The following is a 14,133-nucleotide window of genomic DNA, read 5'->3' as shown; positions in this document are numbered from 1 at the left end:
GAGAGTACTAGGATTAAATGTCAAAGACAGGTCTGTAGGTTCATATCTTGTACATTAATATTGTACCAGGGAGGATAGTGCACTCAATTTCTAGTGATGTATCAAAAATTCAAGAGGTTAAGTTTTCAGTACAGAACTCCTGACTTCTGTTCTCTCACAAAGTGTGTAGGTTTTTGAAATCCTGTCCTTAAATTATTTTGAAATATCTTATTTGCAAATCAGTATGATAATTTTTTCCTATCTGCAGTCCAAATTACAGGACCATTGGGATCTATGTCCCTGAAGCCATAACCAGACAGCCTTTCAGGGCACTTCAGAGTAACTGAAATGTTTGCGGTTGCACCTCCCAGGTGCCCTTTTCACTTGTCACTCTTCATCTGCACACTACAGTAGGGTTGTGATCCAGCAGCCTCGCACAGTGGACGATTTAAATGCTTAGCTGCTGTCCTAAGCCAGGATGCTATGGCTACCTGTCTATATACTCACCCATCTCCAGCTGGCTGTTGATTTTTCCTTTTGTAAATTCTCCTCAAAAGCTACAAAAATGTTTAGTTTGCCTCGCTTAGTTGGAATATTGCTATTTTTTTATAGATCCACCAAAAGACAATGGAGGAGCAGCAATAAATACATATGTTGTGGAAATTTCTGAAGGCTTAAGTGGTAAGTATTAGGAGCATATGTTGGCATTCAGCTATGTTCTCTTGTGTGTGTTTGTGCCTGTGGGAAGAACAAAATGTGTATTATGATAAGGAAAGTTATTGCAAAGGACTGCCATTTAAAAATAGGGATGTTGATGCTTGTATATAAGAAGTTCTTTTCCTCTGGCTTAGAAAAAAGATGCCACAACAGTTGTTGTCAAAACAGATGCTCCATGTTCAACCTATCACTTTGGTGTATTCTTTTCTGGAAAGGAAATCGCACATTTTGGACATTTTAGGGCAGAAAGACAGGGCCACATGGTTTTGGATGTGTGACAGATAAAAGAAAAACTAGTGCTCCGTTTCTCACTACTAAAGTAGAGCAGTGATACAGTTAGGATACTATTTTTTCTGCTATTTGCTTTTCTATCTTGTCATACAGAAAGGAAATTAACAATATTTCTAAACTGGACATAAAGCTACCCAGCTAATTTTTTTTAAAATCCAGACCTCTTAAGTAACCTTATTACACTCAGAAACACAGTCACACTGAGAATGAAATCGGTGCGTCAGATTAAGACAGCTCGCTGTCCCCAGATTGTAAGGGCAGCCCTGTCAGGGGTCTCACATGCTGTTCTTTTGGTATTTAGTCTGTCACTTTCCTTTCTGCACCATGTGTCCACATTCCGTCACTTTTGGAATGACTTCCCTGAGCTTTTCGTGCAGATTTAGTGGGCTGTGCATTATGTTTAATTTCCAGTTCTCTAAGTTCTGTGATGAATTGAGTTGTTGGAGATTTCATTAAAAGTCCCCGGGTTTCCTGCTTAATATCTTAAAAGGAGAGAGAGAATGCTACAGAGTTTCTGGTTTTAGGTTCTGTCTGAACAGCAAAGAATGAAATCAGTATTTCAGATGGTGCTGGGCCATTCAGGAATACAGGAACAAGCTTTATCAATTGTAGACTGTAGTTAGTTTGTGAAACAAACGTTGTAATTGAAAGTTCTTTCCATGGAAATTTTTGCTTTTGTATCGTTCCTATTTATTTTATTATGATGTTTGAATGTGCCTGCTGGCCCAGTAATAGCTGCTTCATTCAAAGTAAATTCACTCCTAGTTAATGTGAATACCAAATAAGGAACATATTTCACTTCAGATCTACACAAATTTATCTAGGAAACTATCTTTATGAAATGGTTGGATCTTTTTCCAGGAAACTGAAAGCAAACCTTAAAGTTTTTTGTTTTCTTTTGTTTTTATAAATGTCAGGCACGTATTTAGTAAAGCTCGGATACCTGCTGTGGCTGGTATTGAAGTGTGACAAGTTACACCTTGCTTCATTCTTATTCTTAACCTTTCAGGAAACAAATGGGACACAATATACAGTGGAGCTGCTAGGGAACATGTGTGTGACCGACTAAACCCTGGTTGTTCCTATCGCTTACGTGTATATTGCATTGGGGAAGGAGGACAAAGCACGGTAATATGAGCTAATATTTTTATTAAATAAAATGTCTCTCTCTTGAAGAAAATCTGGTCCAGTAGTTAGTAAGCAAATATTGTACAGAAGTCCCTAACAAAATAACTGTAATTACTATCTCAAAAAGGTTCCAATATCGATGCACAGTACTTCAGGTTTCTGGCCATTTCTTAAAGAAATAAATGTGAATATTTTTTTCTGATGCTGTGTTTTGTTTAAAGTGCTTTTTCTTATTTACATAAAGAGAAACTATGTCTTGTCCTTTATGATACACTGACAGGATGTCATTTCTCCAGGCCTATCCCAAGACAGCAGCGTACATGTAATATTTTCCCTGCGGAATGCCCTGTCTGAGCAGCCCGGCCAGCCCCATGGGCAGGGGACGAGGCAGCATTTCCCTCGGCGCTGTAGTCTCTTCCCATGCTGACCCAGCCACAAACGCAATGTTTACATTGCTCTGCTTTCCAGTATTCCCAAACAATTCACTGTGCCATACTATTCTCCCTCATATATACATATTAGATACACATGCACTCTCACTGTCACTTCTGTGGTGTAGTTCAGCCTCCAGTGCCCAAATATCACTCTGTGTTCTTGTCCCTTCTTCCCAGCACCAGGTTGAACAAAACCAGCCCGGGCTCTCTGCAGACTTCTCCAGCAGGGCTTCGCTGTCAAGCTGATCTCCCGAAAATCTTAAAGCCTTCCATTCTTGATGTTTGCATTTTTCCCCACCCGCCCTTTACTACATGAAATATGTGTGTTCTTTTCCCCCATAGAAGTCCCCTGCACAGCCAGCCTTGCCCACAGCCACCTTGTCTTAAGGATTAGAATTGTAGAATCATAGGATAGTTTGGATTGGAAGGGACCTTCAGAGGTCATCTAGTCCACCTCCCCTGCAGTGAGCAGGGACATCTAACATCTTACAGCTTGTTTATTTTAAGGGAGCTGTATTCATGAATCAATTACCTGTTTCAGAAAGTAAACCCTAGCTGTACTTCTTTAATTGTTGTATATTACACACACACTACTTGTCTGGGAGAATGTTGCAGAGCTACTGGCCTCATGGCTCTCAGTCCATACTCCAGACTCCTGACTTTATGGTCTGTGAGACCACGGTGAATGTTCCCAGTAATGTTTTCAGCTGAAGTTTGGATGATAAACCTGTTGGTGGTACAGAAGACACTGTAAAGTTTGACTGTGAGTCTACTGATCCGTATTGGGCAACCGCTGCCATTGCAGGCGCGAGGAGCTCTGTGTGACAATGGCAGAGCTGCCACTACCAAGAGTGGTCACCATTCTCCTTTCTGGCATAGGTACTACAGGTGACCTACAAATTCGGCTGAGGCATAAAGACAGGTCACTCACTATGGAAGGAGGTGCCGTGCCTAGGAGACTTCCTGAACCCTCCAACTTAAGCCAAATTATTGTAATTACTCCGGACTCCTTTGGTGCTGATTCAGCTGCAGCACTGTCACCCATGCCATAGCTCAGCTCGCTATTGTACAGGAGGAAGAGAAGGCAGGATAGTGCCATGTCACCAAACCACAAGTGCATCTGTGTCTTTGGTGACCTTTCCTCTGCCAATTTCCTTCCCCACAGCTCAACTCGGTTAGTATAGAATAAAAATTATTTGAGTACCAAAAAGAAAATAACTTTCAGAAAGTCCTGATACTTCCTGAAGGTGTCAGAAATCAACAGAAGAATAGTAAAGAATTATGTAATAAAACTTTTCTGTAGCTTGTCATGGACATATGCCTCCTGAGAAACATTCTGCCTGTTGTTCAGAAACATTCTGCATCTGTTGTTCAGTGCAACAATACATTTCAAAGGAACTGAAAAGCAGCAGAGCTTCCAATCTACTCTTTCTGGAGCATACGTAGAAAGCGGTTGTGAGATAAGACTCTAAAATGCATCTCTCTTGTAAATTAAAAGGCTTACCAACTTCACATTAGTTCTGTATCGCACTGAAGCTAATGACCCCACAGTGTCTCTGACTCATTTCTGTCTGCACCCAGAACAGGCAATGCCATCTGCTGTGTGTTGTTGTGCTATGTATTTTTGCAGACGCTTCAAATCAGAGGTGGACGTTTGGTGCACATGAAGTATTACTAAGCAATGAAAAAGTTGAAATCTCCATTGTTTTTAATCCCTTCTGATTGACATTTCTGCCGACTTTTCCTTTCTGATATGTTCTTGCACAGAAGGTACACAACCCTTAGAATAAAGTTTTAGAAATCATTAAACTGCAGGTTGGTGGGAATGAGTTTAGATTGAATAAGTCATATTTCAAGCATCTATACTAGGTTTGTACTGATACTGAACTACTGCTTTGAATTCTACCCCTTTTGTGTGTACTAAAACACAAAAGCAGAAGCTAATTTTGTGTATATGTGATTACTGTGGTATGTTTTATATTGGTATTATGACAAATACATACCAGATCACTTAGGCATCTTCATTTGTTTGAAGGTGTCATTCAAAGAATGGAAGACCTTGTTTCTGACTCAAGTCTTTACTTCTGGCATAATTGATAGTGCTTGTTTTGGCCTAGATGACTTCATTAATCTGTCTTTCCTTTGTAGGCATCTGATTCTTTACTGGTGCAGACACCAGCGGTGGTTCCTGGTCCGTGCCCACCCCCAAGACTACAGGGTAGACCAAGAGCAAGAGAAATTCAGCTGCGCTGGGGTAATTCTGTTACAAATATTAGCAAGTGTAAGGGATCCAAATGTGTTGTGTGTTAAAATTAAATACGCTTTTCTATTTTTTTCTTATTTTCAGGACCACCTCAGGTAGACGGTGGTTCACCTGTTACCTGCTATGGCCTGGAAATGTTTCAGACAGAAACCGATGAACACAGAGAGGTTTACCAGGGCTCTGATGTTGAATGCACAGTAGGCAGCCTTCTTCCAGGAAGGACGTACAACTTCAGACTGCGAGCAGCTAACAAGGCTGGGGTAAGGAATGGTCTGAAATGAAATTAGTTCCGGAGACTGCAACCACTATTAAGGATCTTCCCTTTTAAAAGAAGCACTTTAGAGTCATTTTAAAATGAGGTTTTCCTGATGTAGAATCATTTGATTCGCATAGCTTATTGGTGTGTGGGAACAGACAGTTAAACATCAGTTTATAATAATGATGGGTTTAGATGAAAGGAAAATAGCTAAATCTGCCTTATATCTGAATAATAGCTTTGGGAAATGGTTAGGAAATGCCAAGTACTTTATCAAAGCGTTGTTGCAATTTTTATATTCTCATGTGAAGTAAGGTAGTAAATTATTTTCTGCATACAGCTTTGTAAATTGATTGACCTTTATTTTTACAGCTGTTGGTGTTCTAGAATAAGAAGTGTTTCCTGACTTTTTTATATTTAGTTTAAGTTCTGAGTATGTTTTATCAGATACAAGAATATTTTCTCTATTTGGAGCATTAAATGTGTTCAAATCAATTGTTGCTGTAGAAAAAGCTTTATTTAACTATGTATCCAAAGTCCTGATTTACAGACAGGGAGGCAGGGCTACTTGCATTTGTTCAATAACATTCTGTTCATAAAAATTATCATGACCAGTTGACACTGCTTGTGGAGAGGTCTGCAGCTTAAGGCTTGAAAGCACTGACCTAACATTTTGTCCGTCCCCTGCAAAGAGTGGTTTATAGCTCAGGCATTTTTTTTAATCCTTGATCTCCTTTATGTAAATAGGCAGTTACAGATGGTGTTCTGTTGTAGTGCAGCCATCGCATAACTTCAAAATAGGGATTTGGATAGCATTTTTCTGTTTTGCCTGAGAATTTAAAGTGTCAAATTTATTCTGATTGTATTTACAAGCAGAGTCTTACAGCTATGCTGGAGAATAGTCAGATACTGAAAAAAATCCTGAATCCATAGTCCATGAAGATTTATTTCATAAGCAAATAATACGAAGTTTCAGGCTGCTGTTATATGTCCCTACTATGGTAAACTGTTATTTTAAGAGTAGTAATTTTATTTTTACAAATTAGTTGTATCAACTCCCTTTTCAACAGTTTGGACCTTATTCGGAAAAATGTGAAATAACTACAGCACCTGGACCACCAGATCAGTGCAAGCCCCCTCAAGTGGCGTGCAGGTCTGCTGCATGTGCTCAGGTATCTTGGGAGGTAAGAATTCCATGTTACACCTATCTTAACATGATTGTCTTCTACATTGTTAAGTTCAACTTTAAAGCTCGAGGCTGATTTTGATCGCATTTTTAAACATACTTACCTGATTATCCAGTACTTGATATGTAAAACCTTCAAGTCATTCATCATACCGTTATATGGGAGCTGTAAGTTGGTAGCCTGCAGGTACTTTGTTCCTTTTTTTAAGAGTTTTATCACAAATGCTGCCCTGTATTTCCAAGTGGTGCTGGCTCTTAAAATATTTCTTTAATGTACTTATCTTTTCTCAGAGCAAATATATCCACATAATACAGTAAGTTATTGTGCATTTACAGTTTTTATAAGGTGATTTAATTTTATATAATTACATCAGTAATAATGTAGCAAAAGCCGTACAGACATCCTATAAACCCAGATATAAACTTAGATATCTGATTAAAAAATGCAATAGATAAAAATTAAGCTTGTAAAAAGAAAGATTCTATCTGGGAATACTGCTTAAACATGGCTTTTCAGTGGCTTGAGATGAAGTATCTGAGTTATAGGACAGGACAGCAAAAAAGGCAACTGAAATCACCATTACTTTGTATAGAACAGTCTCTGCAACTGTAAATAGTCTTTTGAGTATAGGTCACCCAAGGCCAGTAATGCATTCTGATTTATTTGTATTGTACTAAATGAAAAATCAGTAAAGAAATTGGAGGGTAATATTCCTGTGGGGAAAAAAAAATAGATGTGGTGAGTTGGGTTCAATTTTTTTGAGTCAGTGAAATTAACTTCTGAGTATTTGTATCCATTTTGAAGGTTCCAGTGAGTAACGGTGCTGACGTCTCGGAGTATCGGCTGGAGTGGGGCGGTGTGGAAGGATGCATGCAGATCGCCTATTGTGGGCCCGGGCTCAGCTGTGAAGTGAAAGGGCTTTTGCCTGCCACGATATACTATTGCAGGGTTCAGGTAAAGACGTAAAACAAAGGGCAACAAAGATGGTTAAGGGAGTGGAGCATCTCCCTTATGAGGAAAGGCTGAGGGAGCTGGGTCTCTATAGCTTGGAGAAGAGGAGACTGAGGGGTGACCTCATTAATGTTTACAGATATATCAGGGGTGAGTGTCACGAGGATGGAGCCAGGCTCTTCTCGGTGACAACCAATGGTAGGAAAAGGGGTAATGGGTTCAAACTGGAACACAAGAGTTTCCACTTAAATTTGAGAAGAAACTTCTTCTCAGTGAGGGTGACAGAACACTGGAACAGGCTGCCCAGGGAGGCTGTGGAGTCTCCTTCTCTGCAGACATTCAAAACCCGCCTGGACACCTTCCTGTGTAACCTCATCTGGGTGTTCCTGCTCCGGCAGGGGGATTGGACTGGATGATCTTTCGAGGTCCCTTCCAATCCCTGACATTCTGTGATTCTGTGAACCGTTGTTAGTGAAATCTGGAAACGGGAATCGACCCTGCTGTAAAAACGCGGTCTGCTTTGCATTTGCAGGCAGTGAATGTTGCAGGTGCCGGCCCCTTCAGCGAAGTGGTGGCGTGTATGACTCCGGCCTCCGTACCTGCCGTTGTGACGTGTCTTCGGGGACTAAGTGAAGATGAAGTGGAAAGTCTGTACTATTCTCCTTCCACATGCCTTGCTATAAGCTGGGAGAAACCTTGTGACCATGGATCTGAAATCCTTGGCTACAGCATAGACTTTGGAGATAAGCAGCCAGTAACTGTTGGGAAGGTTCTCAGCTATTTGATAGATGGTTTACAGCCAGATACTACCTACAGGTATGCCATGCACAGCTACGCGACAGCCTGCTGTTTCTTCCCCAAGAGCAGATTCTTTATTCGTTTGTTTCCTATTTTTTTTTATTCTCTACCTGAGTCAGAGAAATACGAGTACATAGCGATGGAGGAAAAGGAAGCTTTGTAATGATGATCTTCATAAGTAGATTGAGCTGTGCTGGTTTTATTTTATTTCAAGAACAATTTAGTGTGTTTATTGCTGTAGATCTGCCATATCTCTCTGGTTAATATGTCAGTTTAACTAAATTCAGATTACAGATTCAGATTCATATCTGGCTTTTGGACTGGTTGTTTCCTAGATGACCTCTAATCTGTTTGGCGATAAAATCCATCGAAGCAAGGACCATGTCCAGTCTTTACTGACTGGATTGTTTGATCTGATGACAGCTCGTCGCAACTTGCAATGCATTTTCTGCAGAAACAAGAATTTGGGTGGTAGTCAGCCTGAAGAATATTGGTTTGAAAACATATCAGTCAATTTTAAATCTCTTTTGAAGAATTTTCGTCACTAAAATCATCCCTTATGTTTGGCCTAAGGGTTACTGAAAAATATAAATGTAAAAATCAATAATTCTGGCATACTACAGTCCTGTTACAAAAACATGTTCTCAGTGTTAAAACTTAAAGGAGAATGTCATTCCCACTGAAGTCAGAATTTAAGCCTACACTGATTTCAGTATATTTAGGATATCATCTGGCTATGTAGTTTTCTGAATCCGTAAAGATTTGGGTTTACTTTTTTAATGCTGTATGTTAGACTACAGTGTTTCTGTGTGCCTTATAAGTATTTAACAATAGTGCTGGCAGTTTGAAGAGCTGTTGCTCTCTGTGTCAACAGACTGAAAAATGAGAAGTTTCTATTGCAAAGATATTTCTGGACTTCTACCCACAAAAGTGCTTTTATAGAATACACTGTCAACTCTTTCTGCAAATAAAAAATTGCATCTATTAACCTTTGTTCTGTGCTATAATAAATTAGCATAATGTTAAATATTACTGTAGTGAAGGATAAGTATTTATTCAGAAGCCTGCACACACATTTGTGTTTCATAATTTTTAAATTGTGTGGTTGATTGTTTCAGAATTTAATTATGGTGATTACTTCTTTTCAGTTACCTAGATACTAGTTCAGACAAGCAAATGTTAGTCTGCAAAATGAGGTTAGACACACTAGGCTCTCTATGGCTACCTGTGAGAGGTGTGAAGAGCCTCAGAGTTCTCTGTTTTCTGCTTTTTCATTTTTAGAAATAAATTTATTGGCTACTTCTTTAAATTCTCACTTGTAAACCCAATGCCAGCATTGTTTTCCATTAAGTATCCAAAAAATAAAAAATTTATCCCTGAATTTTGAGTTCTACAAAGCCCGCAACCATGTGTCCTTTGACTTCTAGTTTTCCCCTCTGCCTTTCCAAGCAACCCCAAGATGGTTTGCGTTTGCAGGTACCCAGAGATGTATTACCAGTCAAAACAGCAAGAGAGACAGCTGGGCACCATCATTTTATTTTCACATATCAAAGAATCTCAGAATGGTTGGGGTTGGAAGGGACCTCTGGAGATCATCTAGTCCAACCCATCTGCTAAAGCAGGTTCACCTAGAGGAATGAATCGGATCCATTCCAAAAGCGTGTAAAACTTCCCTGTGGTCATTCTTGAACTCACCTGATACGGTAGCCGAAGATTCCTCTCTTGGGGGTCAGGTTTATTTACCTTCCCTCATGTCTCCAATGTGAGTATCAAACATTTTGGTACCAGGCCTGCAGGGTCAGGAAGATGAACCACTCTTGAAGTAACTTTTGCATCTTTTCCCTAATGTGAATGATGCAAATGTGCTAACGTATTTTTATTTTTAATCAATCTAGCTCCTTAAAACATGGCGAGGGAAATGACACAGCTGCATATTCATGACAGTCTATCAAAGCATAATATTGATAAAAGTCTGCAGGGTAGTAAGTCCCATCTATTTGATATTGTTATTCTCTCTTGAACGTGAATGGTGGAAACAAGCAGTTATTTTTTAGAATCTAATTTCAGAATCTCTTTTTTCAAATACTAGAGTACGAATTCAAGCCCTAAACAGTCTGGGAGCAGGTCCTTTCAGCCACACCATAAAACTGAAAACAAAGCCTCTTCCCCCGGATCCACCTCGCCTGGAATGTGCTGCGTACAGTTCTCAGACTCTCAAGCTGAAGTGGGGAGAGGGAGCTGCAAAAGCATTAACTGACTCCATTCAGTACCACCTTCAAATGGAGGATAAGAACAGAAGGTTGGTTTTGGCATTGCTTTAATCTGCCCTGTATCACTGCCGTCTGGTGCTTGGGAGATGGCAGCAAAGGGCAAATTTCCATACACTGGGCTGAATTTACAGCAGACATAGGAGGTCATCTCATCTGGCCAGGCAAGAAGGGCTCTAGTGTTCTGTGCTGGGAAGTACAAGATGAAAAACTTCATAGTTTTTTTATTTACGGTTCAATATGAAGAGTTTAATGAAGTGTTTCATACTAGCGCATTTTTCTCTCTCACAGTTAAGTATTTCATCAAGGTATCAAGTCTAATCATTCTTGTGAATTTTATATATTTGATACTGGAAAGGATGAGTTCTTCACTCTCTGTTGTCTTTATATGCAATTATTCTAAGTGGAAAATAAAATCATATAGTACAAATTATTCAAGGGATCCCTTCTCTTGTGTTAAATCGCTATATAAGCTGAGGTGGTACAGCACGTGTCCTTGCCTAGATGGTAGAATGAACAATACTGCTGCACTGTGTACTGTGTCTGAATCTCTGAGTAGCTTTAGCTTGACTGTGAGACAAACTAGATCTGCTAGGTGAAATTGCTCTGCTGTAATGAAAATAAATTAGACTCTCAACTGGAAAGAAATTCATTACCATTACCAAAGACTGGGTTGTGTGCAGGTACGATCTGTTTTAAATTTAAACAAAAGTAGATGATAACCCCTGCAGAAAGAGATGAAATTGTGCTGTGTCCTGGGGATACCAAAGTTTGAAGTCAAATGAGAGATGCCAAGATCACTCTATGTAAGAATTAGAACGTGAGGGAAAGTGTCCAGTCTACAAAGCTCTCAGAGAGAGACCTGGTGGGTGCTGTGAGTGTGACTCTGGCCTCCTGTGCAGATCTGAGTGAGCTTCATCACTCACCCATCTCTGACAATGACCTACAAGAGCAGTTGGATCCGTGACTTTCTTAGGTGTAGAAAGGGAGAGTTGCAAAGGAGGAAAAAGCTGAAATCTAGTTACCTAATTTTGAAAGCTAAAGATTTTGAAGGAGGAGATGACCAAAAAAAAAAAAAAACTGCTGTCATTTCTTATTGTTTCAAGTGCAGAAGTGTTTCTGAAAATACTTTTTGCATCATTTTTCCCAAGAGACAGGCTGTAGTACTCTTTGTGTAAAAGCGATGTTATTTCAAAGACATGGGAAACAAAAACTTGGCCCTGGAAAATGAGCTTGTTGTATTATAGTAATGCCGGAACACTGTTTAACTCTGAAATAAGTATTTCTGGGTTTCTCATTAGGTTCTGGGAAATGATGGGAACACGTTTCAAGACAATACTGTAGCTACTTCGGAAGTCATTTTCTGTGCTTAAAATAAACTACTCTTTCCATTTTCAGGTTTGTATCCATATACAGAGGGCCATGCCACACATACAAAGTACAAAGACTCAGTGAGTCGACATCATACAAATTTTGTATTCAGGCATGTAATGAAGCTGGTGAAGGTCCCCTTTCTCAAGAATATGTTTTCACTACTCCGAAATCCGTTCCAGCTGCCTTGAAAGGTAAAAGTCCTCCTTTTGTCATTTGGGGGGAGGGGGGATGGCAAGTTGATTTTGGCGTTGTGTTGTATTTGGTGTATTTAGAATGCCGAGCTCTTTCCCAAGTGCAGGTAGGGGTAGTAAGGGAATGCTCCTTTCTTGTAATTACCTAAAGCCTAAAATATTTGCTCCAAAAAGGAGAGACTTGAGGTTTACACATTCTTTGACATAAGATGGTTTGTACTTAGAATCCTTGCTTCCCAGGAAAGAGTGACCAGGCTGTTACAGTAAGTTGAGGTAAAAATCCTTCCTAGTATGTTTAGAATAATTTTAAGTAGAGCACCTGTTGTTTTTTGTTGGTGTTTTGTTTTTTTTTTCATATGATATACACTTTCAGTCACCAATAATGCATAAACTAGCAGTAAGAGACCAATGTGAATTGTTAGTTGTTGTTCCAGATAACATTGTCGGAAGAATACATTTACATCTTAATCTTTTTCTCTGAGACAAACGAGCAGATAGAATATAGAATTTTACAAGTCTAAATTAGAATATAACATTAAGCAGTGGGGGAGGCAGAGCTAGCTGTCACTTCTGGGTTTTCTCCCTTCAGCACCCAGGATAGAGAGAATCAACGATCACACTTGTGAGATCACGTGGGAGGTTCTGCAGCCCATGAAGGGTGATCCAGTTATCTACTGTCTTCAGGTCATGGTGGGAAAAGACTCGGAATTCAGACAGGTATGATGTGCCGAAGTTATTTTTTCTCCAATTAGTATTTGTGATAACTAGCTTAGATTAAAGATTATTGTGTTCCAGTGTGTTTTCAGTCACCATGCTAACTTCTTATTACTAATGTAAGTTAATATCTCCTAAAACCCTTGTCACAGAGAAAAGAGAATATAAATAATGCAGTAAGTTGCAGCCTGTCTGAGTTACACTGATGTTTACTAAATACTTAACATGTCAAGTGATGAAGAAGTTGTCCACTAACAGGAAGAACTGGCAAAAAGAAGATGTCTACCCAGTAGTACAGAATTGAGACTTAGGAAAAGAATAAAGGGTTCTCTTTGCACTACGAGCTGTTTGAAGGCAGTAAACAATGTTATAAAAACTTTGATGTTGCCAAAATCATACTTATGTACAGAGAACTGCAGATGGGAAAGACCCCCCCTACTTATGCAATGCAGACATTCAGGTGTAGGGAAACTTTTTTTAATATAGTTCAGTGATTATTTTTTTACCGTAGGACCCTTTCAGTAGTACGACATGCTGTAACTATAGGGGTCGAGCAGTTGAGAGCGTGTTTTAATTTCAGATTTGATTATCTAGACATGCAGTTTGAAACGTCAAGCTACAAATTAGTCTGCATTTAAAAGAGGATGTGCAGTGCTAATTTTGCTTCCCTATAAATGGCCTGATAATTGACATGAAACTGGGCTTGGAAACTCTGTTTCACACTGTTAAGCAAGCAGGTTTCTGTCCAGCAAGGAAACACAATTAATTCTGATATATTATAATTTTATTATAGGTCAATATTAAATAAGTGTTGCCTGTGCTTTGGTTGATACAGACCTTGATATTTTCATAATTAATAACTTTTAATGTAGTGCTATGTTTGTTATGCCCATTTGTTAAATTTTTCGGTAAAAGATGAACCGTAATCCAAGGTATTTGTTACCTTGCCATGTGAATATTGTTTATTGTAACTTTAAAATTGTAGATGCAACATTAAGTATGTGAGGTGTGGTCAGTGTTGCTTCTAGACAGAGTCAAATCACACTCTGATGAGCAATGTGTATTGCCAAATGAGCTGAAAATAAAAGTTACATTTTAAGGCTGAAAATAACAAAGTAGGCTGAGTTACATCATTCCTTTTGCCTCTCTAGAACTGTTTAGTGCAGTAAATTCAAATAAAAGGAGAAGACTGGTTCGCAAAAATTAAAATTAGAACAGTCAAGAAGTAAACACCATGGAAACAGCCTTTAAGATACTTAGATATAGTAGTGACAGTTTTATTTGACATGGAGAAAAAAGAAACTGCCTGGAAGTCCACTCCCAGCTGTTTGCTACCATTTCCCTGCCAAAACTTCACTCTCTTCTCCTCCTTCTCCCTGGTCTGTCAGCCAAGTTGCTCATGTTGTTGCTCCCTACATGCTTCAGACAAAATAAGTTCATAATCTGCCATCTGAGCTCCATACATCAGTCAGGCTCTTACAGGGGTTAGGAAGCAACCACATAAATGCCCCAGCAAACACATTTGAGGGAGGTACAACTCATGGCAAGACACTGGGCACAAGCAGCTGGGGACAGTGACCCAC

General features: G+C 39.3%; 1 protein-coding gene across 4 annotated transcripts in view; it reads left to right on the top strand.

Moving 5' to 3' along the window:
• The window catches only part of FNDC3A (fibronectin type III domain containing 3A), a 121,405-nt gene that overhangs the window by 103,520 nt on the left and 3,752 nt on the right, over positions 1-14,133 (top strand). For all 4 annotated transcript variants that reach the window (XM_065858924.2, XM_065859004.2, XM_065859139.2 and 1 more), the window contains 10 exons: positions 592-660; positions 1,997-2,115; positions 4,698-4,803; positions 4,897-5,072; positions 6,139-6,252; positions 7,060-7,209; positions 7,739-8,022; positions 10,094-10,303; positions 11,670-11,836; positions 12,426-12,553. In XM_065858924.2, the coding sequence (XP_065714996.2) occupies positions 592-660; positions 1,997-2,115; positions 4,698-4,803; positions 4,897-5,072; positions 6,139-6,252; positions 7,060-7,209; positions 7,739-8,022; positions 10,094-10,303; positions 11,670-11,836; positions 12,426-12,553 (1,523 nt within the window). The remainder of the gene's footprint in view (positions 1-591; positions 661-1,996; positions 2,116-4,697; positions 4,804-4,896; positions 5,073-6,138; positions 6,253-7,059; positions 7,210-7,738; positions 8,023-10,093; positions 10,304-11,669; positions 11,837-12,425; positions 12,554-14,133) is intronic.

The sequence above is a fragment of the Patagioenas fasciata genome, chromosome 1 (assembly GCF_037038585.1).
Source record: "Patagioenas fasciata isolate bPatFas1 chromosome 1, bPatFas1.hap1, whole genome shotgun sequence".
Taxonomy (NCBI): Eukaryota; Metazoa; Chordata; class Aves; order Columbiformes; family Columbidae; genus Patagioenas; species Patagioenas fasciata.
This window is presented reverse-complemented; position numbering and strand designations above follow the sequence as displayed.